Consider the following 26,708-nt stretch of genomic DNA (forward strand, 5'->3'; position numbering starts at 1 on the left):
TTGCATATAGTCATTGAATGTCTGAATTGCTCATCGGGTACAACTCTTACGTCTTTCATAAGCTCAGTTGATATAGTTGCAGTGGTATACATTTATGAACATGGTAGATATGTTAAAACACAATTCGGTAGTTAACTCAAATGGCACCGTGTTAGTTTTGAGCACTTCCATTAGATGTATGTTGATATTTCATAGCCGAATTAAAATTTCCATAGAAACATCGAACCAATTAAATACAATCAACATGAGCGGTCACGACATGACATTTGATATTCTTTGGGTCTTTCGTTAAAGTCACGTAGATAGGTTCAAAGAAAATAACAAAAAAACTAGGACGTTTCGATCACAACACAAGCGGTCGTCTTTTCTTTGAACCCATCTACGTGAATTTACCAAAAGACCCAAAGAATATGAATTCCTGCAGTCACGAAAACTTTGTGTCTTGACATTTTATTTTCAGACAGAAACCAACATGTCTTATGTGCACAAGGTATTAACTTTTCTCAATAAATTAACCTAACTCTCTGAGAAAGTAAACTACATGCTCTCCGATGTGATGTCGTTGTTGCTTGGGCGCGATGTCAGACGTTTCGCGCCACGCGCTGGGAAGCTTCTACAGCAACCTTCACGAGATAAAAAAAGAAAATCGAAGCTCCCAGCGACATGGCGCGAAACGTCGGACGTGGCGCCGACACGAGCACCCGACGACACACCGCAGAGCCGTGCGGCACAGCCGCAAAATACCTACGCAAGTTAAAAGCGTGTTTTTTTTTTCTCTCTCTCCATGGGACGCGATGTAAATATCTCAAACATCCGCTTAGAAAGTGGCACCACAGTATTACCGCGAGATATGTTATCGAATGACAATTCGCACAGCGGCAAATCACAATACCCTGGTCCGCAGCCCTGTAATATGTCCAAATGCACTGCTTGTCGTGCTGACATTTTGAGGACATATTGTAAAATAAATTTCCCTGCAAGTCGTCGCTATCCCCCCCCCACCCCGCGTGCCCCCACATCGTCAGCAGGCTGATACTCGAACGCCACTGCTCGTGCAAGCTTCTCAAACGACGCTGAGCTGCAGCTCCTCGTCTCGCGTGGTTACATCTCTCGGCTCACCGCCACGCAGACGTCTCACGAAGCTTGTTGGGAAGATCCCGACGTTCCCACGGCAACGTCCCTCCAACCAATTACTGTTGACTGCGTGGACAAAGACACACACGCACACACACGCGCGCACGCACACACGCACACGCACGCGCGTGCGTGGAGCACAACGTTAAGTGGCATGACCGGTAAGGCGACACGAAAAATGTTACTTTCAAACATACTACGGTATATCTTTTTTTTTAAATCCTTTATATTAAGTTTGCTTGCTTTGCTTGCGTGCTTGCTTGCTTAGGACCGTGCAAATCTTTCGCTCGTTTTTTAACCCACTTCCCGTGATCCAATCGAGCTGACATTTTCCACACAGACTCGTTGTGCGTGACAATTAATGTTCGTGAAAAAAAATTCCCAAAATTTTACACTGTTTAGGGAAAACAAATTAAATATTTAATTACCAATTGCTTAATACTGGCAGACAATCATCTGACCCATAGGTGGCAGCCATCTGAAGCCAGAGGACGAGAGGACTCTAGCCGCCACGCATATAAAGGATTTAGAGTGAAAAACTTTGTTTTTACGGGTTTACTTGTTCAACAGCGAGAACATGTGTCGTGTCACCCACTTGTCTCATTTGTACCGAGAAGAGAGTATTTTTCTAAATGTTGTCCTGTCAATGCCCTGCCACTGCCCATTTCATGCATGAAATTCACTGTCTTGTTCCAAATCCGACCTTAAAACATTGATTTCGCACCATGCCTTCTGCATCTAATCTCATTCTTGGCACATTCGTTTTGATGTAGCCACACAACATTTCAGTGTGTGGGTGTGCGTGCGTGTTACTTGGGGTGCAATGATGCAACGTTCCGCTGATTAAGATCGACTCCGAAACTCACGGTATTTGGATCGAATAGTGTGCAATAGAGACCATTGTGTGTCGATGCGCGTGTCGTATCTGATGGGTCACGTGACCCCAGCAGCTGCTAGAGGCGCCATCATTCACCGCAAATGTTAAAAGGGATTCATTCGTGAATCAAATCATGACCGTGAATTGTGACAATTCGTCAATTTACAGTGGGAAGGCGCGTGGCTGTATCGTTCCACCCCTGTCTATTATGTGTCACCATTTGTTTTATTTACTACTATTATATGAAGGGAAATAAGGAAATAAATGTAAAAAAATATTGACTCCAAATTAAATGACGTATTTATTTTTGGAAAATCCTCTGTCAATCAACAGATGGATGAGAGCCTCTCCACGCCATGTCAGTCGTGGGGGCTTGCTTGATCACACATCACCAGGCTGGTCGGTACGAGTGGCGCCCAGAACCAGTTTGGATATCACTCGCCACCGACGTTAGCCGTGACCGGGACTCAAACTCAGTTCGGTGGGAACTGCTCCGACCCCCCACTCCAAATCAATTATCTAAATATTTGTTTCAAAACACTCAAGTGCATGTGATGACCTGTGGCCAAATCAATCGCCGGGAATGCATCCGGCCAGCTCGGATCTCGGAAGCTCAGCAGATTTCAGCCTGGATAGTGCCTAGATGGGTGACCTCCATGCACGCCAGGTTGTCGTAAGCCACCGCGCTGTGAGCATCAGGGAACAGTGGAACAAAATCCATACTCTCCTCTCTCGCCATCTCACACCGACCAGAACGATGAAGTATTGCCAAACAACCCACAACAGCGTTGGCAGACCCTCACCCAGCAGTGGATTGACAAAGAGGGCTGCACATGCGAACACGTTTAGACATCATGGGACCTCCTTTGCCAGTACCAAAATATACTAATAGGGTTTTTCCCATTTTTTCTGGCAACAAAACTGACACCTTTTGCAAGGCATCATGCTTACATTAACCACAATACTTTCAGTCATCAGAGTTTTGTTTTTTGTTTGCATTTGACTGCAAGTATTGTGGTTAATGTAAGCATGATGCCTTGCAAAAGATGTCAGTTTTGTTGCCAGAAAAAAGGGGAAAAACCCTATTAGTACGTTTAGACATCTTTACCCGATCCGGTTATATCCCCGCACCTTGCGGGATTCGGTTAGGGGATAGGAAAACAGGGTTGTCAGAGGTCACCTTCCGAGATGACGCGAATGATGTCGCCCTCTCGGAAGCCGAGGTCCCCGGGCTCCTTGGCGTCGTAATCGCAGAGAGCCACGACTCGTCTCAGCACGTGTTCGTCCGCAGCGGTCTCCCCCGGCTCCGCGACAATCACGGCACAGCGACAGCACCACAGTCTCACCTCACGGTTGCAGGGGCTCTGGGATTTTATTTTACGTTTGTTTGTTCCCTCTATCTATCAACGTGGAAATATCAAAAGATAAGCCGAGGCGATCGAAAGTCACGGTCTGGCCAGGGGCAGGGCAGTCCTGGTGGTTGCAGATGGTTGTCTCAGTATCCCTCCAAAGCTTTTGTGAAAATCGGTCTTTTGTCCCGGTGAACATTGTTCGGGCTTCACGCTCGACTCATGACACGGGCAAAGGGAGACATTGCCGGAGAAGTGGGTGGCGGTTGGCAGGGGAGTAGACGGAGCTAGTGGCCGAGTGGGCATCGCGATGTAAAACTGGGCAAGGCTTGGCAGAGGGGTGGGCCGCCAACTTAACTCTGTGTCCCCGTTGAGCCTTCCAGGAATGTGGCAGCCAGGTTTTATGTAATTGGGGTGTGCGGCAGGTGCTGTGTAGTTGCGCTGTGCACTGGACTCACCCGCAGCTGCTGGCAGCACAGAGTGAGCTTCCCGTTGCGGGCTCTGTCCCACAGCCTCTGCATCTGAACGTCTCCAGTCATGGGAACGGAATCACCGCTCCCCTCCATCCTGTAGCTGCGAGAGGGCGAGTGGGTGCGACGCGAGAGGTAGACGCGTGACTTTATGCCGCGCTGTAGGAATACTGGTGCTGTGTACAGCCACATTTTGAGCATACTTGACCGTGCCAGTCAGTGCGGGTAGATGAAAGTGGGTGCGGGTGTGGGGGGAAGAGGGAAAGACCACCATTAGAACCTCATTTGCCAGTAAAAAATATGATAATTGGTTTTTTACCCTTTTATCTGGCAACAAAACTGACACCTTTTTTTACGAGGAGTCATGTTTGCATAGACCACAATACCTGCAGTCATAATGCAAGCAAAAAACATAACTTTGATAATATATGCACTGTCCTTGAAGTTGATTGGTCCACACCCGAGACAGCTTTCCTTAGAGCCTAGTCTCACATGGTGTTGGACCAGATGACGCCTTTTTGTTTGCATTATGACTGCAGGTATTGTGGTCTATGCAAACATGACTCCTCGTAAAAAAGGTGTCAGTTTTTTTGCCAGATTAAAGGGTAAAAAAACAATCATCAGGAAAAGACCAGTTCTGATATCACTTGATGCTGATGTTATCCGTGGCAAGGAATAAAAAATATGGTCACCAGGTTCATAGCGCGTCACTCTAACAACTATTCTACTGCTCCACCGTAAACGACTCTAAATGAAGTAAGTGAAAGATAGTTTTGTATGTAAGTAGAAATCAGTGCAGCAGAAGCTATGGTACAATCATGAGTGCGCTGCGCTCTGAATCGGGTCATCTGAGTTCCATTCGTGGCCACTGACCGATGTGGTGAAGTATGGCCATGAACAACGTGAGTGCCGAGTGATATCTGCACCGATCCTAGGCTCCTCCTTCATCACCCGGCACTGACCGAAGTGGTGAAGTATGGTCAAACAACCCCCATGACCACCAACGCAGCATCGGGAGGCATTGGACTGCCAATAGAGCTGGGGAGAGCAGTATTACGTTTCTATAATGAATAATATTCATAATCAACGTTTTTGGGTTTAGATCGCGTTATTTATAAATGTGTCGTAACCCTCCACCACCCGACACGGCCAATCAGCAAAAAAGTGTCACGTTGACAAAAGACAAATAGTTCACTGCTTTAGCCCACCGGTGTGTTGAAGCGTGAAACCACAACATTTACAATTTGAGTACGACGTTTCGCTGGTAATTGCATCCAGCATCATCGGGTAATAAATGTTGTGGTTTCACGCTTCAACAAACCTGTGGGCTAAAGCAGTGAACTATTTGTTTTTTGTCAACGTGACACTTTTTTACTGATTGGCCGTGTCGGGTGGTGGAGGGTTACGACACATTTATAAATAACGCGATCTAAACCCAAAAACGTTGATTATGAATAATATTGGTCGCGAAAGCCTACGTGTTAAATTGAATAATATAATGATTATAGTCACACTCGCTGGTCGCGCGACTCCGTAATGTGTGCGTCACTGCATGGTTGTACTTTTGTATTGCGTTTTAAGGCGGTGGATGGCCCGTTGCTGTACAGTGTCACTTTAAAATTGGAGGCTTAGGTTACATGTGAAGGGTGTTCCATTATGTAAACTTTTACCACCACAAAATAAAATGTACCCCCACCCCGCCCCCCAACCCCCGCAAAAAAAAACAAGAGAGAATATTTGTTTTTAATTCATAAATCAGCAACGGTAAGATTACACAGGGATCATACAAAAATAATATTTACACGGCAACTACACTACTTTTTTTATTTAGTGAAATGCAACAATAATTACCACCCGGCACTGACCGAAGTGGTGAAGTATGGTCAAACAACCCCCATGACCCACACGGCGTGGGGAGGCCCTCATCCAAGCAGTCGTATGCTAAAGCGCTGTAAATTAAAGTTTTTTTTTTATATCAATGTGACCCAACAGATGCTGTTTCAGCAATATACCACAACTAAATTAAATAAAAATTGCTCATGAAAGGAAACAATGGTCTTAATGTTTCGACCAACTGGCCTTCTTCTGGTATAACAGTTGACGTATGTACTTGGTCTCCTCCATATTCTCCGTGCATGCAGGTCACTCGACTAAAATGATGATATCTTTTTTACCCTCGGGAACGCAACTCTCCCTGAATGTTCTTACGCAACGTGACACGCGCCACATGTATTCCGCTTGCCCTTCAGATGCACGTCACCAGTGCTTGCCTCTGCATTATGGTTATAATTTGCATTTTGATGATTGTGCTATTTTGTTGTTGCAAACTGGGCTGTTGTTAGATTAATTACTAGCAAATGCTCTCGACTGCTCCGCTATGCTGCCCAGGGAGAGAAACAGGAAAAAACACACCGAGGTCATGCAGAGGCCACAGTCCACAGCGCTCTATCACAGTTGAGAGAAACTAAATTGAAAGTGTTTCCACGAATTTTGATATTTGTATCCAAAGCACCGAGTGGATGTGTGGAGAGGACGGGATTGAGCCCCCATTCAATCTCACTCTGTCAAATATTAATTCAATGTAAGGCATCACAATGTACGGTACGTATCAGACAGTAAACTGATAAGATCTCGATCTTAGCCACAAGGTCCTATTTGGGAGGGTGGTGTTCTGAGTATGATTCCTGGCCACGACCAACATCAGTGGCTCGTGATAACCCAACCGGTGCTTTGCCCCATTATTCACAAACCGCGTTGACCAGCCAGGTTAACTATGGCCAAACAAACACCTATGATAATAGAGTTTTTTTGGATTAGATCCCCCCCCCCCCCCACTTTGTGCAAGAGCGCAGAAGCGTGGCCACCACATTTACGCCTCTATATAACGGACGAAACAGGTGGACTTCTCCAAAAATCTGGCTGTCGCCTGATGAAGCTGGTTGTAATTACTGGCGTAACGTCGTACTCAGATTGTAAATGTTGTGGCTTGGCTCTCCAACACACCTGTACTAGTGACGAATTGGCATGTCCTGTTTACATGACAAGTGGTGGCAGGTTTTAACGACACATTTATCTATTTACGCGATCTAACCCAAAAAAAGCTCTAATATGTATGATATTGGTCGCGAAAGCCTACGTGTTAAACAAACTCCCATAAGTGAATAGTGTGGGCAGGAAGGCCTTCATCCCTGCTGTGGCTTGATAAACGACCGTAAATGATTGCTATATATTTTTGGGGAGGGAAAACTTAACGGCTTTAAAGTATTGGCCAAGTGAATTGCTTTGTTGACTTTTGTCTCGCAGTTAATCTTGAACGCATGGGGCAGCGGTTTAAAAAAGAAAAAAACTACGATTGTTGCCAAAAGTAAAATGCTGCTCATTTGTGTGTTACGAAATGGCGCGGAGGGGGGGGGGGACTGTTTATGTAATTACCTGAGCTGGAGTCTCTCTTCGGGCTGCTTGACCTTTTCGCTGATTAATGCCAGGAAGTCCGCGTAGCTCATGCCAGGCCTGGCTCTCATGGTGACCGTTTGGGTGAAATGCAGCTCCACGGTGATAGGCATCTGCAGGGACACCTCTGAACGAGGGTCCTTCCATATTTATTGGGCACACGTCGTAAGTAAATCATCAAAGCGGTTATTGCCTCCAAATATTATCCACAACTCGTGGTGAGATCAAAGCAGTCCTCGCTGCCAAAAATTATCCCCAATTTTCACAGCATGTCAATGGATTGTCCCGAGGAGGGTATTATTATGCAATTGACAAAAGCTGGGACTTTTAATGTTCCAGGAAGACTTTATTTTATTTTCTAGAACAGCTGCCTCCAAAAGTGGACAATCCTGGGAAGACCAGAACAGGTGGCAACTCTAATTGTGACCAGAGAGAGATGGTGTTTATTAAAGATATTGTTTCTAATTAATTAGTTCCATCTTTCGGTCATATACTCTGCCCCAAAACATGCCTGTTTAGCTTTTTCTAAACAATATATATGGACATCGAAGACTCGTCATATGAAGTATGGAAATAGAACATCAATATAATGCCCTATACAGTTTATCATGCAGAATCGTTATTTGAGGTAAAATGTATTGTACGTTTTTTTCGCCTTTTTACAATTTAATTCCCGGGTGCTCTGTCAGCATTCCACATCAGGACACAAATAATCCATTCGGAAATCTCACTGAACTACGTGGCCCCGTGTATGTGTGTGTGCATGAAAAATGGCTGCACTGAGAGATTTTCACAAAACCTCGTCTGAAAAACCTCGTCTGAAAAACCTCGTCTGAAAAACCTCGTCTGAAAAACCCTTCCAAGTGGACGAATTGTCCCTATACAACAGGCGGTGGCGCTTGCGCACACACTCTGCTATGAGATTGGTCGATGAAGAATATCAGCTGAACCAATATATTTAAATTCTCACAGCTGGAATTCAGTCCGATTCCTTGATACATCATTATTTTGATGATAAGCAGCTTCCAAGTTTTGGAATGCTTTGTCTTTGCTAAGAAGACAATCAGAATTGTTAGATTAGTATCATGAATTGTGTTGACGTCTGCCATGAAAATTCACATCTTTAATCTTGATTTTAATCTTTAAATTGGCGTTTACCCCCTAGTTCTAAACCGTTTACTCTCATTCTGTTTATTTCATGCTTTCATATGTATGTTGAACTTGTTTTGCACCGTACGTAGCCGGCCGTGATATTCGGAGGATGTACGGATGAAATGCACCTTACAAATGTAAATTTATATTATTGCAGAGTAACAACTATAATTTCGAGCCAGGAGTCGTGGAGTAGCTGAGCCCATCGAGTCCCTATACCGGACTGAAGAACCCCCCACTCTCATCGCAAGTGTCTTGTAAGTTGAGTCACGCACCTGACTGGGGAATAGAGGCACAGGTGGAGCTCGAGCAGGTGGATTGGAAACCATCTTCTGGCGTTGTCCCTCCTCTTAATGTTGGGAGAGAAAAAAAACCACCAGCAACAGCAACAGCAGCGACAACAACAGCCATGAAATTAATGGGTGGCTGGCAAAATCAAAGGATGGTTCTCCACAAAGTAACCCTCTCAGGCACGTGCAACACACACAAAGCCACCACAGAATGTCACAAAGATCTGGATCATCGTCCGTCCCAAGAGGCCCACACTTGCATTAACATCTGCAGGTTGCTATTTTATGTTTTATTTATTTTGTACTGTGCCCCAAATGTATCCTGATTGTGCTACGGGCGTCGTGTCGTGAGATAACGAATCCCATTTGCAACTCTTGCTGGGGAAGGTGTTTTACAACGTGTTATAAAACAGTCGACGGATAGAGATATCACACAACTGCTTATGAGATCTCTTCAAGTGATCTCTAAGCTACACTTAAGAGACAAAGCTTCCCCACCTCCCCGTTATAGCGGGAATCATTTGCCACACGATTTTAAAGCCAATATTTTAAATTCTCAGAGCTGAAATTGAGCCAAAGTGCCAAACCATATTTAACATTGTTGTTTTTGTGCAGTCAGACTCGGGCTGAGATGGCAGCAGAGTGATGGATTCTTAAATCTATCTGTGCGGAGCTTTTACGTGCAAGTGCACCGGCAGTTTCCCTTACCACATGCCAAACATCCAAGGGCAGGACCCTGCTGAAAACCAAACGTGGTGTGGCTTCGTGAGTCTTTTCCAGATAAATTAACGGTTATCATTATGTATTTTAAATCGTTGCTGCTGTATGTTCATCCTAAGCTGTGGATATTACATATGTGATATATGTTACAATGGTATTAAAAGCTGAACAATCTATTTATTGCATGTACTGTGTAAAGCAAGCAGAATCCCAGGCGACATTTTATCTGGGGAAATTATGAACGGCATTGAACTGTTGTTCCCCCCACTGCTTTCCTCCGTCAAAAAAACTGCGGAGATCTCAGGACAGAAACCTACTGATTCAATGCAGCTGCATGAACTGTGTTTCATGGAAAAATGTGTGCTAAAGATATTCCGGGTCAATTAAAAATATATATAGTATGGCATGTATATAAATATATATAGCATGGTATATATGCAGGGGCCTCTTGATTTTGTCCATATTACAATCACCAAACCCTCTTCCTTCCTCACAGCAGAATCTGGAGCGTGTCCTTGAGCATATTTTCCACAGAAAAGCCACGAACAACAATGCTATCACTGACAAAGGGAAAATATTGGCTTCGCATGCGTGTGTGTGTTTATATATCGCAGGTGCACCCCTACCCATGCATGGCCTTCACGGCCTGTCCTCAAGGGCCCAGGGCAAGGCCTGCATCAAAGGCAGTTCCGCCCCTACCCTCCATCCCTCTTTCCCAAGACCAGACAAGACTCAACATTTCGATTTAAAGCTTTCGTGACTGCAGGGATTCATCTTCTTGGTTCTTTCGGTAAAGTCACGTAGAAGGGAAATAATAAAATAATACAAATAAAACATTATAAAATAAAATTCTCACGACGTTTCGGCCACAAGTAAACGTAACGTTGGTGGTGTTGACTCGGACGCTATCTTTCCGACAGACCTGTTCTTCACCTGAGGACGGCTGCTTGCGTTGTGGCCGAAACGTCGTGAGAATTTTATTATGTTTTATTTTTATTATTTTATTATTTCCTTTCTACGTGACTTTACCGAAAGAACCAGTGAGAATTAATATATTATTATAAAATAATAAAAATAAAACATAATAAAATAATTCTCACGACGTCTCGGCCACGACGCAAGCAGCCGTCCTCAGGTGGAGAACAGGTCTGTCGGGAAGACAGCGTCTGACGCTTATTTCCCTTCTACGTGACTTTACCGAAAGAACCAAGAAGAAGACCCAACATGGTCCTCAATTCCTAAGATCCTCACACTCTCTTGCCCCCTGTCGTCCGTGTCCCCCCGTCCCCACGATGTCGTCTATCTCTATCGCCACACCAACTTTCCAGCTCACGAATTTGGAGACAACGGCCAAAGTGTTGGAACTAGGACTAGAAGTCAAGGCGACTGATCCACATCGGCGTTTCTTAGCTCCATTCATCACCGTCCAACAACCGTCTGCTTTTGTGTAATTGTTGGAATACCGCATAGGTGAAAAAGCCGCTGCACACTGCACGCACCTGATGGTTGGTAATCATGGAAAGCTCCACTGTGAGGGGTCGTGAGGACTCGAGTTGAGGCAACACTGTTCTAAAGGACCCCTATAAACTATGGGTCTTAAACACTATGGAAATACTTTCCCTCCACCATAGAAATGTGGAATGGACACATCTGGCTCAGGACAATGCTCTTTTGATTGAGAAAGCACTATGATAAATTTTGGGTGGTTATTTGAAGTTGACGCCAAGGTTCCTAAGAAATTGGTTGCGCCCTTTCTCCTGTCTCTCCCAAGTGAAAGTCTCTTTTTACTGCGCAGAAAGCGTCCGATGCCTTGTTAATATAATAAAAAAAACGTTTTGTAAACCATGATAACGTTAAATTTCCATTTAACGCTGTCTTTCCGACAGCCCTGTTCTTCACCTGAGGACGGCTGCTTGCGTTGTGGCCGAAACGTCGTGAGAATTGTATTTTATGATGTTTTTATTATTATTTTATTATTTCCCTTCTATGTGACTTTACCGAAAAAACCAAGAACATGATCATGTTTGTATGTGATTGTTACACGCACACACAACAAAATCCAGTGTTTTGAGACCAAAATGTACTTGAAGAAAAGATAGGTGTAGGTGTGCCGACACAGTCAGTCGTGGGATCATGTTGAGAATCTCATTTCGCGGTATGTATGTCCCCTGGCAGGGTTAAAACAATGTTGTTAACATCACATGAAAGTACCGGACGCAGGGGGTCTGGGTGGAGGCTCCTTCACAGGTGGTGCAGGAATTTTCAGATTTCTTTTTTTCCCGCCCTGCAACCACCACAACAACAACAGCAGCCACGGAAATGTCGAGACAACACCCAGTGACAAGCCGCCGCTTACAGCCGCCACCGACAACAGCATCAGCAGCAGCCTCCTCACTCACAAGGAAACAGTGGCGTATACAGCCACAGCACTGCTGCTACTGTACTCTCAAAAGACACGGCACACAACATTGGTACGATGGACAGAAAACAATTAATAGCAAGAGAGCCTACTCTTTGCAACCTGAATATCAGCGGAAAGGGCTGCATGAATTATGCAGGGGAGAGTTACAAAGGCACCACGAAAATACACAAAACGCGATTACATCGGCAACTAACGCGGAATTGCAATGCAGCGGCGAATTCCTCCGACGCGCATTTTTTTTTTACCATTTATAAATCCACAAAAAAAATCATCCAACGACGGGTAATAATATACCTTCAAGGAATTCATCACAACTTCGCTCTTTGGTTGGGGACTTTCAACTCGGGACTTGCCGCCCTGATGTAATTTTTTTTTGCGCGTTGTGCGTGTATTTCGAACCACACCCCATGCAAGTCGCAGCATGCGCACATGGGGCGCGCGTGCGTGCGCGCGTGCGCGCGTTGCATCGCCCACACACCGAGTCAGGCAGGGGGCTGACAAGGGAGGAATAGAAAAAAAACCATTCCCATTGAGAGCCCAGACGGCGCTCGCGTGGCGCGCAATCCCCCATCAGAGCACGGATCGTCCTGCAGGGGGCTCTTTGGAGGACGTGGGAGATGGAGTGGGGGGGGCTCTTTGGAGGACGTGGGAGATGGAGTGGGGGGGCTCTTTGGAGGACGTGGGGGATGGAGTGGGGGGGCTCTTTGGAGGACGTGGGGGATGGAGTGGGGGGGCTCTTTGGAGGACGTGGGAGATGGAGTGGGGGGGCTCTTTGGAGGACGTGGGAGATGGAGTGGGGGGGGCTCTTTGGAGGACGTGGGGGATGGAGTGGGGGGGCTCTTTGGAGGACGTGGGAGATGGAGTGGGGGGGGCTCTTTGGAGGACGTGGGAGATGGAGTGGGGGGCTCTTTGGAGGACGTGGGAGATGGAGTGGGGGGGGGCTCTTTGGAGGACGTGGGAGATGGAGTGGGGGGCTCTTTGGAGGACGTGGGGGATGGAGTGGGGGGGCTCTTTGGAGGACGTGGGGGATGGAGTGGGGGGGCTCTTTGGAGGACGTGGGAGATGGAGTGGGGGGGGGCTCTTTGGAGGACGTGGGGGATGGAGTGGGGGGGCTCTTTGGAGGACGTGGGAGATGGAGTGGGGGGGGCTCTTTGGAGGACGTGGGAGATGGAGTGGGGGGCTCTTTGGAGGACGTGGGAGATGGAGTGGGGGGGGGCTCTGTGGAGGACGTGGGAGATGGAGTGGGGGGCTCTTTGGAGGACGTGGGAGATGGAGTGGGGGGCTCTTTGGAGGACGTGGGGGATGGAGTGGGGGGCTCTTTGGAGGACGTGGGGGATGGAGGGGGGGGGCTCTTTGGAGGACGTGGGGGATGGAGTGGGAGGCTCTTTGGAGGACGTGGGGGATGGAGTGGGGGGCTCTTTGGAGGACGTGGGGGATGGAGTGGGGGGCTCTTTGGAGGACGTGGGGGATGGAGTGGGGGGCTCTTTGGAGGACGTGGGAGATGAAGTGGGGGGCTCTTTGGAGGACGTGGGAGATGGAGTGGGGGGCTCTTTGGAGGACGTGGGAGATGGAGTGGGGGGCTCTTTGGAGGACGTGGGGGATGGAGTGGGGGGCTCTTTGGAGGACGTGGGAGATGAAGTGGGGGGCTCTTTGGAGGACGTGGGGGATGGAGGGGGGGGCTCTTTGGAGGACGTAGGGGATGGAGTGGGGGGCTCTTTGGAGGACGTGGGGGATGGAGTGGGGGGCTCTTTGGAGGACGTGGGAGATGAAGTGGGGGGCTCTTTGGAGGACGTGGGGGATGGAGTGGGGGGCTCTTTGGAGGACGTGGGAGATGGATGGAGGGAGGGGTGTGTGTATGGGGAGCGGTGGTGTAGCGGTTAGCGCGCTGCGCTAATGAACTCGGCCACCTGGGTTCGAATCCCAGCTCACGGCCAACACCGGTGACGATTATCTGAACCGGTCATGGGCCCTCCCCTAGGTCGACTCAGCCTCAAATGAGTACCTGGTGCGATGTGTAAACATCGTCACTGGGGAGACAAAGGCGGTCGGGCGTGGTGCTGGCCACCCACCCCCTCGTGTACCGTTCCGGCCTTCATAGGTGCTCGCTAACAGCACTTGCCCCTACAGGCTGTTAAGGCTATACGGGGGATCTTTGTCTTTATGTGGCTCATTGTGCTCCACGATTTGTGGAATCCCCCTTCCTCGGGTCCATTCGGGATTCTGAGTGTGTTTCACTTTTTTAAATCACCGTCTTAAAACGCACATTTTTGCGTGGGCTATTCCCTGTAACTTAGGATTTAAAAAAAAAAAGTCTGATTAAGTAACTCTGCGACTATAATTATTCGCTTTTATTATAGTTCTTCATTTTATTGGAATTTCGAGAGGAGTCATTGACAATGTTATTATCGGCTTTCGCTTCGATTGTATCTATGCTTGTGAGTACCAGTTGTATTTGTTTATATGTACGGCGCTTTGAGATACTTAAACATGAGAGTCGCTGTATAAACCAGAGGTTATTATTATTTTTACACCTACTACCACCACCCACCACCGCAGTGAGTGACCCCCACCATAGAAGCAGCGCCTGTTGAGCCCTGGAGAGGAGGCGGTCGAGATGGCAGCAGCGGGCGGGGAGAGAGTGGCCGAGCATTTGCATGCGAGTGGCATGCGCGGCGTGATACGCTTTTAGTAACGGCTCGAGGCTGCCCATCCCTTCCACCTCTCCCACAGCACCACAGGTATTCCCATCAGAGAACACGCAACGATTATTGATTATTACTGGCAGCGTGCCAGCGTCGTTTTCAGAAAATTCGCAAAAAAAAATTTCCGGCCCTCGTCTGCTTGCGAGATTCATTGCCCGTTGTGATTTTTTTCGTTTGTTTTGTTAAATATATTTTTTCATGCTCACCCCACCCACCCCTTCCATTTTTTTTTTTGCGTGGAAAAATCAGGAGCGGTAAGCATTGCTCACGTACACATGTAGGCAATGCTGGTAACAGCTTAAGGCATTAGTTTTGATAAATTGGGCAATTATTGTGAACAGGCAATGACAACACTTGCACCTAGTACCCATTACCAAGATGTTTATGGCTATATGCAGTGGTGAGATATAATGTTATGGCATTGCAATTCGTTTTGTTGCAAGCGTAAACAAGGCAACATGTGATAAACCAGACATCACAATCAATTTTTGGTCTATTTTTGTTAAACGTAGACGCTGCATGAAATGCTCTGTCCTGCCGAGGAAGAATGTTTTATTGGAGACACGCACACATTGGAGACATTAGAGACACACGTATTGGAGATGCACACGTTGGGGGCACGCATTGGAGATACATTGGAAACGCACACACATTGGAGACACACACACATTTGAGACGCACACACATTGGAGACACACACACATTGGAGACACATTGGAGATACACACACATTGGAGAAACACACATATTTGAGACGCACACACATTGGAGACGCACACACATTTGAGACGCACACACATTGGAGACACACACATTCCGGCAGGGGAATGAGTGATTTCCTGCCAAGCGATGCTGAATTCTTCATGAACCCAACCATGCTGTGAAATGACACTTGCAGACACGACTGCCAAATTATACACAATGTGCTTTTATTTTTTCTGCACAAAGATGTTATGAAAGAGCTACTGAAAACTGTCACCTGTGCATAAAAATTAAAACATCTGTTTTCAATTATCTTTGCATTGTGCATTGTTTGGGTGACACGGTGGTACGATTTGTTACTGCACTGCACTACGAACCTGGCGAAATACATTTTAAGATTCCTAAGCATAGTGGCAACCCACACTGACCAGCGTGGTGAAGCATAGTCACGCATGGCCATCAAACCCACATGCCTGACATGGCGTAGGCGAGCCTTCATGCAGCAGTGGATTTGCAAACAGCGACACATTGTGACTAAGTATTATTATACACGACACATATTAAGGATTGCACCTACCAACAGAAATCTTCCGTATGGAAGTGGAATAATTTTTTTCGCTCAAATATGAATTATGTAGAGGAGCTTTTAAACAATTCATTGGGCCTTTTGCGGCAGGACTACAAAAAGTGTGTCGGCCACGCATGATTGACAGCAACGGCTTTTGGGACCAGACTTTCTGAACCTTGCAAGCGTGCGTGTTACACTGCGACTGTATGCGTTCCCAACATCTATGCTGCCTGCCTTCACCAAGTCGCACTGAGCAGCGTGGTGAAGTATGGTCAAGCACCACCAAAGGCCTGCACAACGTGGTAAGGCCCTCATCCTGCAGCAGATGGACAAAAAGGTCCGGACACGGACATTTTGTGTAAGGCACGGGGAGAGAGAGGCCTATTAGCCTCGTGCACATTGATTTAATTATGTCCACACACATGCACACTTTGCCTCAGTCAAGTGGCTGCGTCTGTGGAGTTTGTTGCCTCGTAGGGGGTTGAAGGTACCTGGGGCTGCTGGGAGGTGATCTCCGGGAGGTCTTCGTTCATAGACAGTGACGCCACCACCTGCAAATGCAGCGAGGAAATAACAAAAGACCACAAAACTATGATCACTTTCATAATATTGGCATATACCTTGTTCGTTATTACAGGAACAAGGGCAGAAGGATACGTGTGTCAACTTCCAATGAGGAGGAAGCCACTGATCGAAGGTTGACTCGGGGGTCTCACCGTGGCTTTGCCCAGGTAGTCCTTCTTGCCCAGCTGTTCCACCTGCTGCTTTTGGGGTCGGAACATGACTCCGCAAGGCACGGCGCACACCTCCCACACCTCCTGCCTCTGTAAGAACAAACCGGGGGGGGAGGGGGGTGGAAATTCCATGAAGGCATTAGCAGGGAGCGACACGAGGAGTGTGTGTGTGGGTGACACGGACTCATAGGCCACATATTGGACAGAAACACAATATGGCAGATTCGCGTAATACGCGGAAACCGCTCAAATTCCACGACTCTTGAGAGGTGATCTTCGTTCGCAACAAATAAATCGAACGGGACGATTATTTGTATAATCAATATAACGTGACGTGGCAACCACTCGTACGTTTAAATGGCACTCTAAACTGGCGTAACTGTATGCCACGAAAAATACGAAGGAATTTGTTTTTGTCCATTAAAAAATTATTTTAAGTACAATCAATATAACGATCAAGTGTGCACACTCAAGTGACCCTTATTCTGTATTTGGAAGAAAGAAAAATATAACGTGATTGAATTTCCAGAGCCCAGCTTAATGCAATATAAAATGTAAATAAATCTCCCGAGATGCATTTAGCACGAGGTCACCTTTACTGCCTCCAAGGCTCGATCCACGCAGGTCTGATGCGGCTGCAACTCGGCCTCCTTCGCTTTCTGCGCCGTTTCCTGTGCCTTGACCCACTGGCCGAGAGAGGCATGGGCCAGTGCCACATTGTGTAGCACCTGGACGGTGAACATACGTCGGAAATCGTTACACGTTCGCTCGCACTCCCCCCACCGTGGGGATGGAGCGAAGACATCATCTGCAGGTGCCAGACATCGTTGCAAGGCCAGGACCGTGAGAGATGGTGACGGCTTGGAGGCACCTTCATCCAGCAGTGGACTGATAACAGCAGCTGATAATCATGATCCATGTAAATATTATTGGGTCTTTCGGTAAAGTCTCGTAGATAAGTTCAAAGGAAATAACAAAAAATAACAAAAAAATTGTTGTTATTTTTAACAAAACATAACAAAATATAACAAAAACATATTTTTGTCATTTTTTGTTATTTTCTTTTAACCTATATTTTAACCTATCTTTTAACCTATCTACGTGACTTTAAGAATATGAATTCCTGCAGTCACGAAAACTTTAAAGTCAATATTTATGATCCATGTAAGCTTATGTATTGCATAATAATGCCTGTTATTTAGTAACCAGAGTTCAATTGCCGGCAATGGCTAACATCGGTATCGAGTGGTATCTGAACTGGTCCGGTTCACTGCAGTCCCTTTACCCTCCAATGCTGACCAGTGTGGTGAAATATGGTCAACTAACCCTCATGACTGACATGGCATGAGGAGGCCTCCATCCAACAGGATTAACAAAGGACTGTAAATGATTACTATTATCATCATTATAATGATTTTTTATTCAAAAGAAAAGGGCAATGTTTATGGAAATGTCCATGGGATACATAATAGCTTGGAAGGTTGACGAAATGCTGATTTCAGATTGGTGGTTAAACTGAGTATATTGCGTTGATTTTTTTAAATTACCCAAATTTGTAAAAGTAGACAAAAAATCATTTAGCTGAGTTTTAGATTCAAGTGGACAGGGAATAGATAAGAGGGAATAGATAACAGAGACAAAGTGGCAACCGTAATACGAAAAGTTGTATTAAAATCCAAACACTGTGGCATGGGAAGGCTTTAGGACTCCGTGTTTGTTCTTTGCAATGTTTAAGTTTTTGTTGTGTTGCTGATGCTGTGCCCACACGCCACGGATCTCCTGTGTGACATAGCCGGGGAAATTGGCTTAACAGGATCATCCGTGGAACAAATCACAATTTTATAGAAACTTAAACTGGAGAAATGTATCTTCGAAGCATTGGGTGTGGGTTTTTTTTTTTTATAACAATTGCATTGTGGTAATGAAGCAGAGTAATTTATTCATTAAATACGTTTTCTTAAAATAATCCCATTTGGAGTTAGTTTTTTTACGGATTTTTTAAAATTGTATTTTAGCTAGGTTAGTTATGCAAATGAGATACAGGAAATGAATGCAATCATGAAACTGCACGAGATATTATCACACTGTACCCAACCACCCATCCGTTGTATTAAACAAAACGCAGAAGGTGAACCTGCTGCTGCTGCATTTTCTGCGGTGTACAATCACAAATTATACAAACTCAACACATTCACCAATAACACTGCCGGAAACACACAATAAAATGCTGAATGAAAGAAGGGCCACTGCTTAGAATGTCAAATACGACATTTTTTCCTTACAAGGTTGGTGTTGTTGACATATGTGGTGGGTTATATCATTATATTAACCGCGTGTTGCACGGTAAAAATATTACTTTATAAATGACGCCTCATTTGTCAATCCTTTGCTGGATGAAGGCCTTCCCGTGCTGCGTAAGCCATCGAGATTGTTTTGACCATACTCTTAGGTATTTTCAGTAAAGTCACGTAGGAAAAAAATCAATAATACAAAAAAATAATAAATTATAGAAGAAATAATTGAAATAAAATAATAAATCACGACGTTTCGGAGGCATCACAAGCTTCCGTCTTCAGGTGGAACCGTCACAGCACAATTGCTGTATCAAGTACCATACTTGATACAGCAATTGACCATACTTCACCACATGGGTGAGTGCAGCTTGTTGACGTACAGGGGATTCAGGGCAGGTTCAAATATCACTCGCCAACGATGTTAGCTGTGGCCGGGCATCGAACTCGGGTCACCAGGTTCATCGTGCCACCACTACCCCACTCTCCAGCAAGATAAGGTACACAAATGCAATTTACAATGATATTGTGTGTACGCGATATCAATTCTGAATGCGCCATTAAAAATGCAGGTGTATTGATCGTTACGTTTCTGTAAGCTCGATCTTGGGCAGTCACCCTGCTGCTTTACTCCTACTCAACTCTTTGTCAACCGCCCAGCCATACACATTAAACTAAACCTTGTAAAATTTCGATTTAAAGCTTTCGTGACTGCAGGGATTCATCTTCTTTGTTCTTTCGGTGAAGTCCCGTAGAAGGGAAGTAATAAAAGAATAAAAATAAAACATAATATTTTATCATGTTTATTTTTATTATTTTATTATCATGTTTTTATTATTGTATTACTTCCCTTCTACGTGACTTTACCGAAAGAACCAAGAAAACTAAACCTTGTATTTTACCTTGTAAAAACCCACTGCGCTATAACGCTCATTTTTAGAAGCGACCTGGCCACAAATCATAGCCCAACGAAGTGCCAATGTACAGCAGCCAAATACTCCAAACTTGTGTTGATTCTAAAAGTCGTGTTAAAAACCGGAGGGCCTGGAGGAAAATCCACGCGACCACAGGGAGAACACGCAGGATCGAAATCGAACCCATGATCTCCTGGACATCAGGCGAGCCAGTTAACATCTCGCCACTGCTGGCATCCGCATACACGATATGAGGCCGGTCCACATGGAGGAACTGCTCAGCGTTGGGTGGCGTTCTGCCAGCAAGCCCCGGTGAGACAAGGAGGCCTTTGATTTCTTTTCCCCACGCGGAACCGGAATGCGAGTAATAACCGCGACCCTCAAAATTGCATTGCAGACACGGAACACACAATCTTTGTTGTGGAGAATTCCACTTTACCATCCGCTGCTTGCATAAAACATTTCGTACCCGTGGAACACTCCGCGACCTCACCAACCACATACATCATCATCATATAAAACAAACAAAAAGTGAGAATTGTTCAGGTTAGATTAGAGGTTAATTTGAATATTATTCCCCTATGGGAACTGAAGATAGGTAGCTGAATAGAAGTAATGATAGAGGGAAATCGATAGAGAGGGTGCGTAGTTTTGGTGTATAGAAATTACCGGTAATCAATTATTGGGTCAGATTTAAATTCATATATTTTGAATACTGACCTAAAAATCATGGCGCTACACAGCGTCTGGGACACACACGAAGTTGGCATCCTACTAAATTTCCAGTCAGTAGGAAAGTAATGATTGTTTGACCCCTTGCGCAAGTATAACAAGTGTGCCTCAGATCTTCGACAGAAATTCGTTTTTTTTTTCTTGTCAATCGATGTTCTGCTTTTGTCCTTGATTGAATGAGAAAGCTGGCAACGCCGATGGACGGAGTGGAATTTCATGGCTGTCTTAAACCTCACCCCCAACAAAAAGCACTCATCTTATCTTACACATTGCATCGCTTTGTAAAATTTAAACCAGGGGGGTCGGCAGCCTGCGGCTCTTAATGAACCTCTTCGTGACGTAAGGCACACATTCATCTTCTTGGTTCTTTCAGTAAAGTCACGTAGAAGTTAAATAATAAAAATAAAACATAACAAAACAATAATATAATAATTCTCACTGGTTATTTCGGTAAAGTCATCACATAGAAGGGAAATAATAAAATAATAAAAATAAAACATAATAAAGTAATATAATAATATATTAATTCTCACTGGTTCTTTCGGTAAAGTCACATAGAAGGGAAATAATAAAATAATAAAAATAAAACATTAAATAAAATTCTCACGACGTTTCGGCCACAACGCAAGTAGCCGTCCTCAGGTGAAGAACAGGTCTGTCGGAAAGACAGCGTCCGAATGAACACCACCAACGTTACGTTTCTTGTGGCCGAAACGTCGTGAGAATTTAATTTTATTAAGTTTTATTTTATTATTTTATTATTTCACTTCTACGTGACTTTACCGAAAGAACCAAGAAGATGAATCCCTGCAGTCACGAAAGCTTTAAATAAATAAAAAAAGGCACGCATTGTGTATTCACATTGCATTGTGGCTCTTAATGAACTTATTCGTGACGTTACTTATTCAGGAACACCGTCTCACATTGCATTGTCGCTCTTGAATTGTTGAGTTTCGTACCGAATTTGAAAAAGAATGTCTACATATTGTTATTTTTAGTTGTCGGCCCCTGATTTAAACAAAACTCACACGGCAGACACAAAAACACCTCCACAATATCGGAAGGAGGAGCGTTTCCTACGACCGCAGAAGCGCATCCGAAAACACGCGATGCAGTGACCGTCTTTGTTCGATGGCTCGCCAAAAAATGATGAAGAAGCTCGTGATGACAACGCGTGGTGAGGCATGGTTGGCATGGGCTGTGGTGCAGGGAATTGAATGGTGCCCACCCTGTACAGTACTGGTTTTCCCAGGATCGTCCTCTCGTTGAGGACATTGTCCTGGAAGAAAAAAAAATCTTCCCTGGGACGTCAGGGCCCGTATTTAGTTTAGTCAGGCTCAAGTGAACCAGCTCTGGGCACGGTCGCAGCCGCGCTCAGCATTTCCATGAGCTGAGTTTGAGCCGAGCCAAGGCTGAGCCACTCGTGTGTCCTTTGGAAGCAACTTGAGCGACTCAAGCCTGAGCTGATCCTTGAGTGGTAAGAGCCAGAGACGAGCCGTGGCTATGAACACGGCCTGAAGAGCCCTGACTCTTGTTGGAGCTAAATAATACACCACTCCAGACAACGCATTCGCATGCAGCTCTCCCCTCTTCCAGTATATTGACGTCATCTTCTTCCCACGAATTGTCTCAGTTTTTATTTCACCCCAGGAGATGGGAAACCAAATACTCTTAGGTTTTTTTCGGTAAAGTCACGTAGGTAAAAAAGTATAATAATAATAATAATAAAATAATAATACATGAAAAATGTATAAATTATTTGGCTATTTTTCATTTATTGTTATTTCATTATAACTTTTTTACCTACGTGACTTTCCCAAAAAACCTAAGAGTATGTATCCTTGCAGTCACGAAAACTTCAAATTTGGAAAACCGAATCTCCCTCTAAAATCCCCCCGCCCCGCCCCCTCTTTGTAGCCCGGCGGCGGCGGGGCCCACTCTGACCGATGGGCACCGGTGCAGTTGCACCGCCTGCACACTCAACAGCTACGCCACTGATGATGCTGGTGACAGTGAATAGCGACGCGTCGTCAGCGAATACAAAAATATACAGATACAATTGTCCACCTTTGCGACGGTAGAATAAAAATCGGCAGCGTTGGTATCTGCGTGGGCACTCACGACACACAAGTGCAGCTTGTAGGCCAGCCCAAGCTGCTCGTAGTCGATGGTCGTGTTGCCTCTGAGCCTCTTGTGCGCCTCCTGGAAATCCCGCAGTGCCTCCTCATACCTGGCGACACGGCCAGACACCACCGGCAATCAGCGCCCACTGCCCCCATCCCTGAACCCCACTCGGCCCGGCCTTGCACGAAAGTGCCACTCTTTAGAATGTCAGTCGTTTCGTTGTTACTCTTGCAGCACGCCACCGTGGCGAGATGTTAATTACATCGCCTGGTATACAGGAAGACGTGGGTTCGATACCAGCCCTGACGCCTGTTTATTTGTGGAGTTTGCATGTTCTGCCCCGTGATCGTGTGGATTTATCTCTGGGTCCTCCGATTTTTGCTTCCACGTTTAGAATCAACTTGCGCATTTCGCTGCTCTAAATTTCCACGTGATAAGGGGCCGTCCATAAATGACGTCACGGGATTTTGGACGATTTTTGACCCCCCCCTCGTCATACGGCGTCACAAAAAGTCAGACCCCCCCCTCAAATATGACGTCACAAAGCTCTGCCCCCCCCCCCAAAACAATATTTCCATTTTGAAAATAAAACATGCTTAAAATCGCTTTAAACTATTATCATTGTAGGGCGTATTTAATGTGGCGCGTGACGTCCTCCAAATGAACAACCCCCCCCCCATTAAATTAATTAGTGGGTGACGTCACTCCACATGGGGGGCCGAGGCGCCTCCTCCCCCCTCCTCGGCGTCAACTCACAACCCTCACTACAAAGGCAGAACCCTCACGTCACGTGATCCCCGTAACGCTGTTGAGACATCAAAGTCAAAAGGACGTCGTGATGAACAAGGGATTATAACCTTAAAATGAAATAGATCTGTGTCACCGCGCCCTTACAAATTGCACATAAATTTATTGCAATGAATATATCACGTCCCGGTCTGCTTTTCGCTTGCAAGTTTCATATTTACTGCAATACACCCGTCGTTGGACGGGCAAAATGCTAGTTTTTATTCTATTTATAAGTTTAGGTGCAATTTACCTTTTTACTTAGCCTTATTCACCGTGCACCGCATTAATTTATTGTCAAATTTAGCATACATTTGAATGTTATTCAAATATTCACTTTTTAAAAAAGTATTCTTGATGTAACCCCCAGGTCTCCCTTGGACAAGAGACGCCGATGTTGTAGTTGTCTCAATCGGTTGAATTAATCTCCTGGCTAAATAAAGAACACAACAATCATGATGTCTCGAACGTGTGGAAGTTCTCCATTCCACTGGTTCCTCTTTCTGCCTTGCAGCACACTGGGTGGTTATTTATGGGAGTTTCATGTTACAGTCGATCAATGCCCTCAAACGGCCGAAAGTTTCACATTATCTCCCAACTTTAGTAATGGTCCCAACAAAACACACTCTTTACACCATTCGTTGAAAATAAATATCCTGTGTCTCATTGATCAATCGTTGCAGCCTAACACATTGCAGTATAAAGTTTGCACAAATTCTAAACTAAACTGTACACATATTTCATTCTCATAATGAGCCTTTTAATAACCAGCTAGTGACAGTTCCCGGTTGGAAAACGGCCAAGAGTATATCGAGTGCGGAGATTGAGTGGATGATATCTGCTCGTGTGCAGGTGCTGGGTGCATTGTTGGGGAGGCCTTCATCAGCCGATGGGAAGAGCAGTTATTTTGGCATTTAATGGAAATGTATTTATTTATTAAAATCCAACTCTCCATTGGAATAAAACAATTACCAATACAGACCAAGGACTCTCGATGCAGAGTGGGTCATCGCTGTTTAATTTAACCATACTTCACCACGCCGGTCAACGTGGGCTGGTGGAGGTCGGGAGCATAGAAATACAGCACAACAATGGATTTAGCTGCAGTGCCCTTTTGCTGCCCAACCGCACAGCCCTTTCGACTTCCAACAACATGATTTTTTTTTTGCATGGTGGTCACCCATCCAGGCTGAGCTCACAGGTTCTAAACCCCTGCTTGGCTTCCGAGATCGAACAAGAATGGGTGCTTTCGTGACTGCAGGGATTCATCTTCTTAGTTCTTTCGGTAAAGTCACGTAAAAGGGACAGACCTGGTCTTCACCTGAGGACTGCTGCTTGCATTGTGGCCGAAACGTCGTGAGAATTATTTTATTATTATATTTTTTTATTTTTTTATTACTTCCCTTCTACGTGACTTTACCGAAAAAACCAAGAAGAAGAATGGGTGCCTCGATCACAGCAGGCAAGCCGCGCCCAGCGTTAAGCCGTTCGACGTCGTCCCACTGCCAACCGCGGTGGAAGCCCCACGTATCGCGTGAACCGTGAGATGCGTGGCTTTGCGTGGCTGTGGACGCACAGTTGGTTTCGTAGGAAGGCCGCTCCTCTCTGGAAAAAAGCCACGGCCAGATGTTCGTCCTTGGCGATGGTTCGGTCAAAGGCCTGCGGAACGAAGGTCCAAAAAAAGCACCGCACACAGCGGGAGGAATTCACGTCAAAGTTAACTTTGACGCCGAAAGCCGACCGCCGCTCGCAACGAAATTGCGGAGCCGTCGTTTGAACATTGGGCCGAGCATTGCAGCCATGCTTTGGCGACAGACATGGCAATGCGTGGGAAGGCATATCATGCGACAGTTTTGCAGCGCTGCATTTGGCGCATTTTTAAATCCTTTATATTAAGTTAACTTGCTTGCTTGCTTGCGCGCTTACGACCGTGCAAATCTTTCGGTCGTTTTTTAACCCACTTCCCGTGATCCAATCGAGCTGACATTTTGCACACAGACTCGTTGTGCGTGACAATTTATTTTCGTGAAAAAATGTTTCCAAAATTTTCCACTTTTTAGGGGAAAAAAAATTTCATATTTAATTTTAAATACCAATGTGATAAAAATGAAACTCTTACTCAAGAAAAACAGAAATGAATAATAAAATAAAACCGATGCCACGCATATAAAGGATTTATAGTGAAAAACTTTGTTTTTACGGGTTAATTTTTTAACTGCCTCGACTCCTTACGCAAAGAGTAACAAGCGCGTGCGTACACGCCTCGCGACACTCTCATTAACACAACACCACAGGGTGCTGCGTACATTTGAGCAATTTTTCAACGATACAATGTCATCGCCGTCAAAGAAGTCAGGTGACTGTGCAGCGTAAAAAGTCCGTCAAATAAACCGTCCGTAGCAATGACACAAAAAATGGAGAATGTGGAAGTTTCCACACAGCCGACTTCTGCTTGGCGCTCATAATTTAATGTGCACTGAATTAATCGCGAAACGCGTGTCAACTTCTCCACCGGCACAAGTAAACATCGCGGCGCTCGCCGGGACGGGCGAACTCACTCTCACGGCGTCCCCGAGTCTGTCCAGCGTCATGCTGATGCAGCCAATGTTGAAGTAAATCTTGGAACTCGGCTCCATGATCTCCTCGAACTTGGCGAACGCAACGCGAAAGTCCTTTCTGTCGGCTGCCTCCACGCCCTCCGCCCACAGACGGATGGTGTCAACCAGAGGCATGTCGCCAAGGTCACCAACTCCCGCTGTCTTCGCCGTCAAAAAAATAATCTTGCACGCGGGCACGCCAGCGAAAGGAGAGGTGTGTGTCACAACGGTGGCTTGCAGTGAGTGGGGGCAAGGTCTGGGACTCGACTGATGGTGCCACATGTGCACCGTGGACTTGTAGAGGAGACACGCCTCGGTAGGAGGAGCGCTTTGGAGAGGGGAGTGGGGGGGTACTGTGGCAGAGGGGAAAAAAATTGGCGATATCGTGCCATCTGCAAACTCGAGAAACTTTCGGCGTGCCTCACTTCATTAAAAAAAGGGGACCCAAACATTTTAGGGGATTTTTTTGGGGTGGTGGGTGGTGGGGGAAATTCACAAATCGGCCGTAAAGCGCGAACCGCCGCAGCCGTCATCTGCGCGTTTCGTAAAAGAGAAAGCGGAATGAAAACAATTTAGGTTGAAGTCATCCCGTCTTGTGACTCAAGTTCAATGCCAACTTCGCGTCGTGAAGGCAACTCGTTTGTCGGCAGACGCCTACATCAGCACTCCCCCCCCCCCCCCAAGTTGTTTCACG

At 45.8% G+C, this 26,708-nt stretch overlaps 1 protein-coding gene across 1 annotated transcript; it reads right to left on the reverse strand.

Moving 5' to 3' along the window:
* Window positions 1–1,009: 1,009 nt before the first annotated feature.
* Window positions 1,010–26,262, reverse strand: LOC133341644 (neutrophil cytosol factor 2-like). The gene is made up of 12 exons (XM_061550239.1): window positions 25,976–26,262; window positions 24,994–25,076; window positions 22,629–22,737; window positions 17,164–17,298; window positions 16,553–16,660; window positions 16,328–16,387; window positions 11,654–11,726; window positions 8,708–8,781; window positions 7,263–7,420; window positions 3,819–3,933; window positions 3,192–3,315; window positions 1,010–1,200 (listed from the first exon to the last, which is right to left on the reverse strand). The coding sequence occupies exons 1-12, from the start codon at window positions 26,147–26,149 to the stop codon at window positions 1,064–1,066; spliced, it is 1,350 nt and encodes a 449-aa protein (XP_061406223.1). The 5' UTR covers window positions 26,150–26,262; the 3' UTR covers window positions 1,010–1,063.
* Between the last annotated feature and the right edge of the window lie 446 nt (window positions 26,263–26,708).

Source organism: Lethenteron reissneri, chromosome 12 (assembly GCF_015708825.2).
Source record: "Lethenteron reissneri isolate LAM-NWPU_2019-01 chromosome 12, ASM1570882v1, whole genome shotgun sequence".
Classification (NCBI taxonomy): Eukaryota; Metazoa; Chordata; class Hyperoartia; order Petromyzontiformes; family Petromyzontidae; genus Lethenteron; species Lethenteron reissneri.

Coding starts and splice junctions, on each gene's coding strand:
- LOC133341644 (XM_061550239.1), bottom strand. CDS start 26,149: ATGCCTCTGGTTGACACCATCCGTCTGTGGGCGGAGGGCGTGGAGGCA. Junction 8,782..11,653: donor ACCCAGACCCCCTGCGTCCG/GTACTTTCATGT, acceptor CCCAACATTAAG/AGGAGGGACAACGCCAGAAG. Junction 3,934..7,262: donor GAAGAGAGACTCCAGCTCAG/GTAATTACATAA, acceptor GCCCTCTCGCAG/CTACAGGATGGAGGGGAGCG.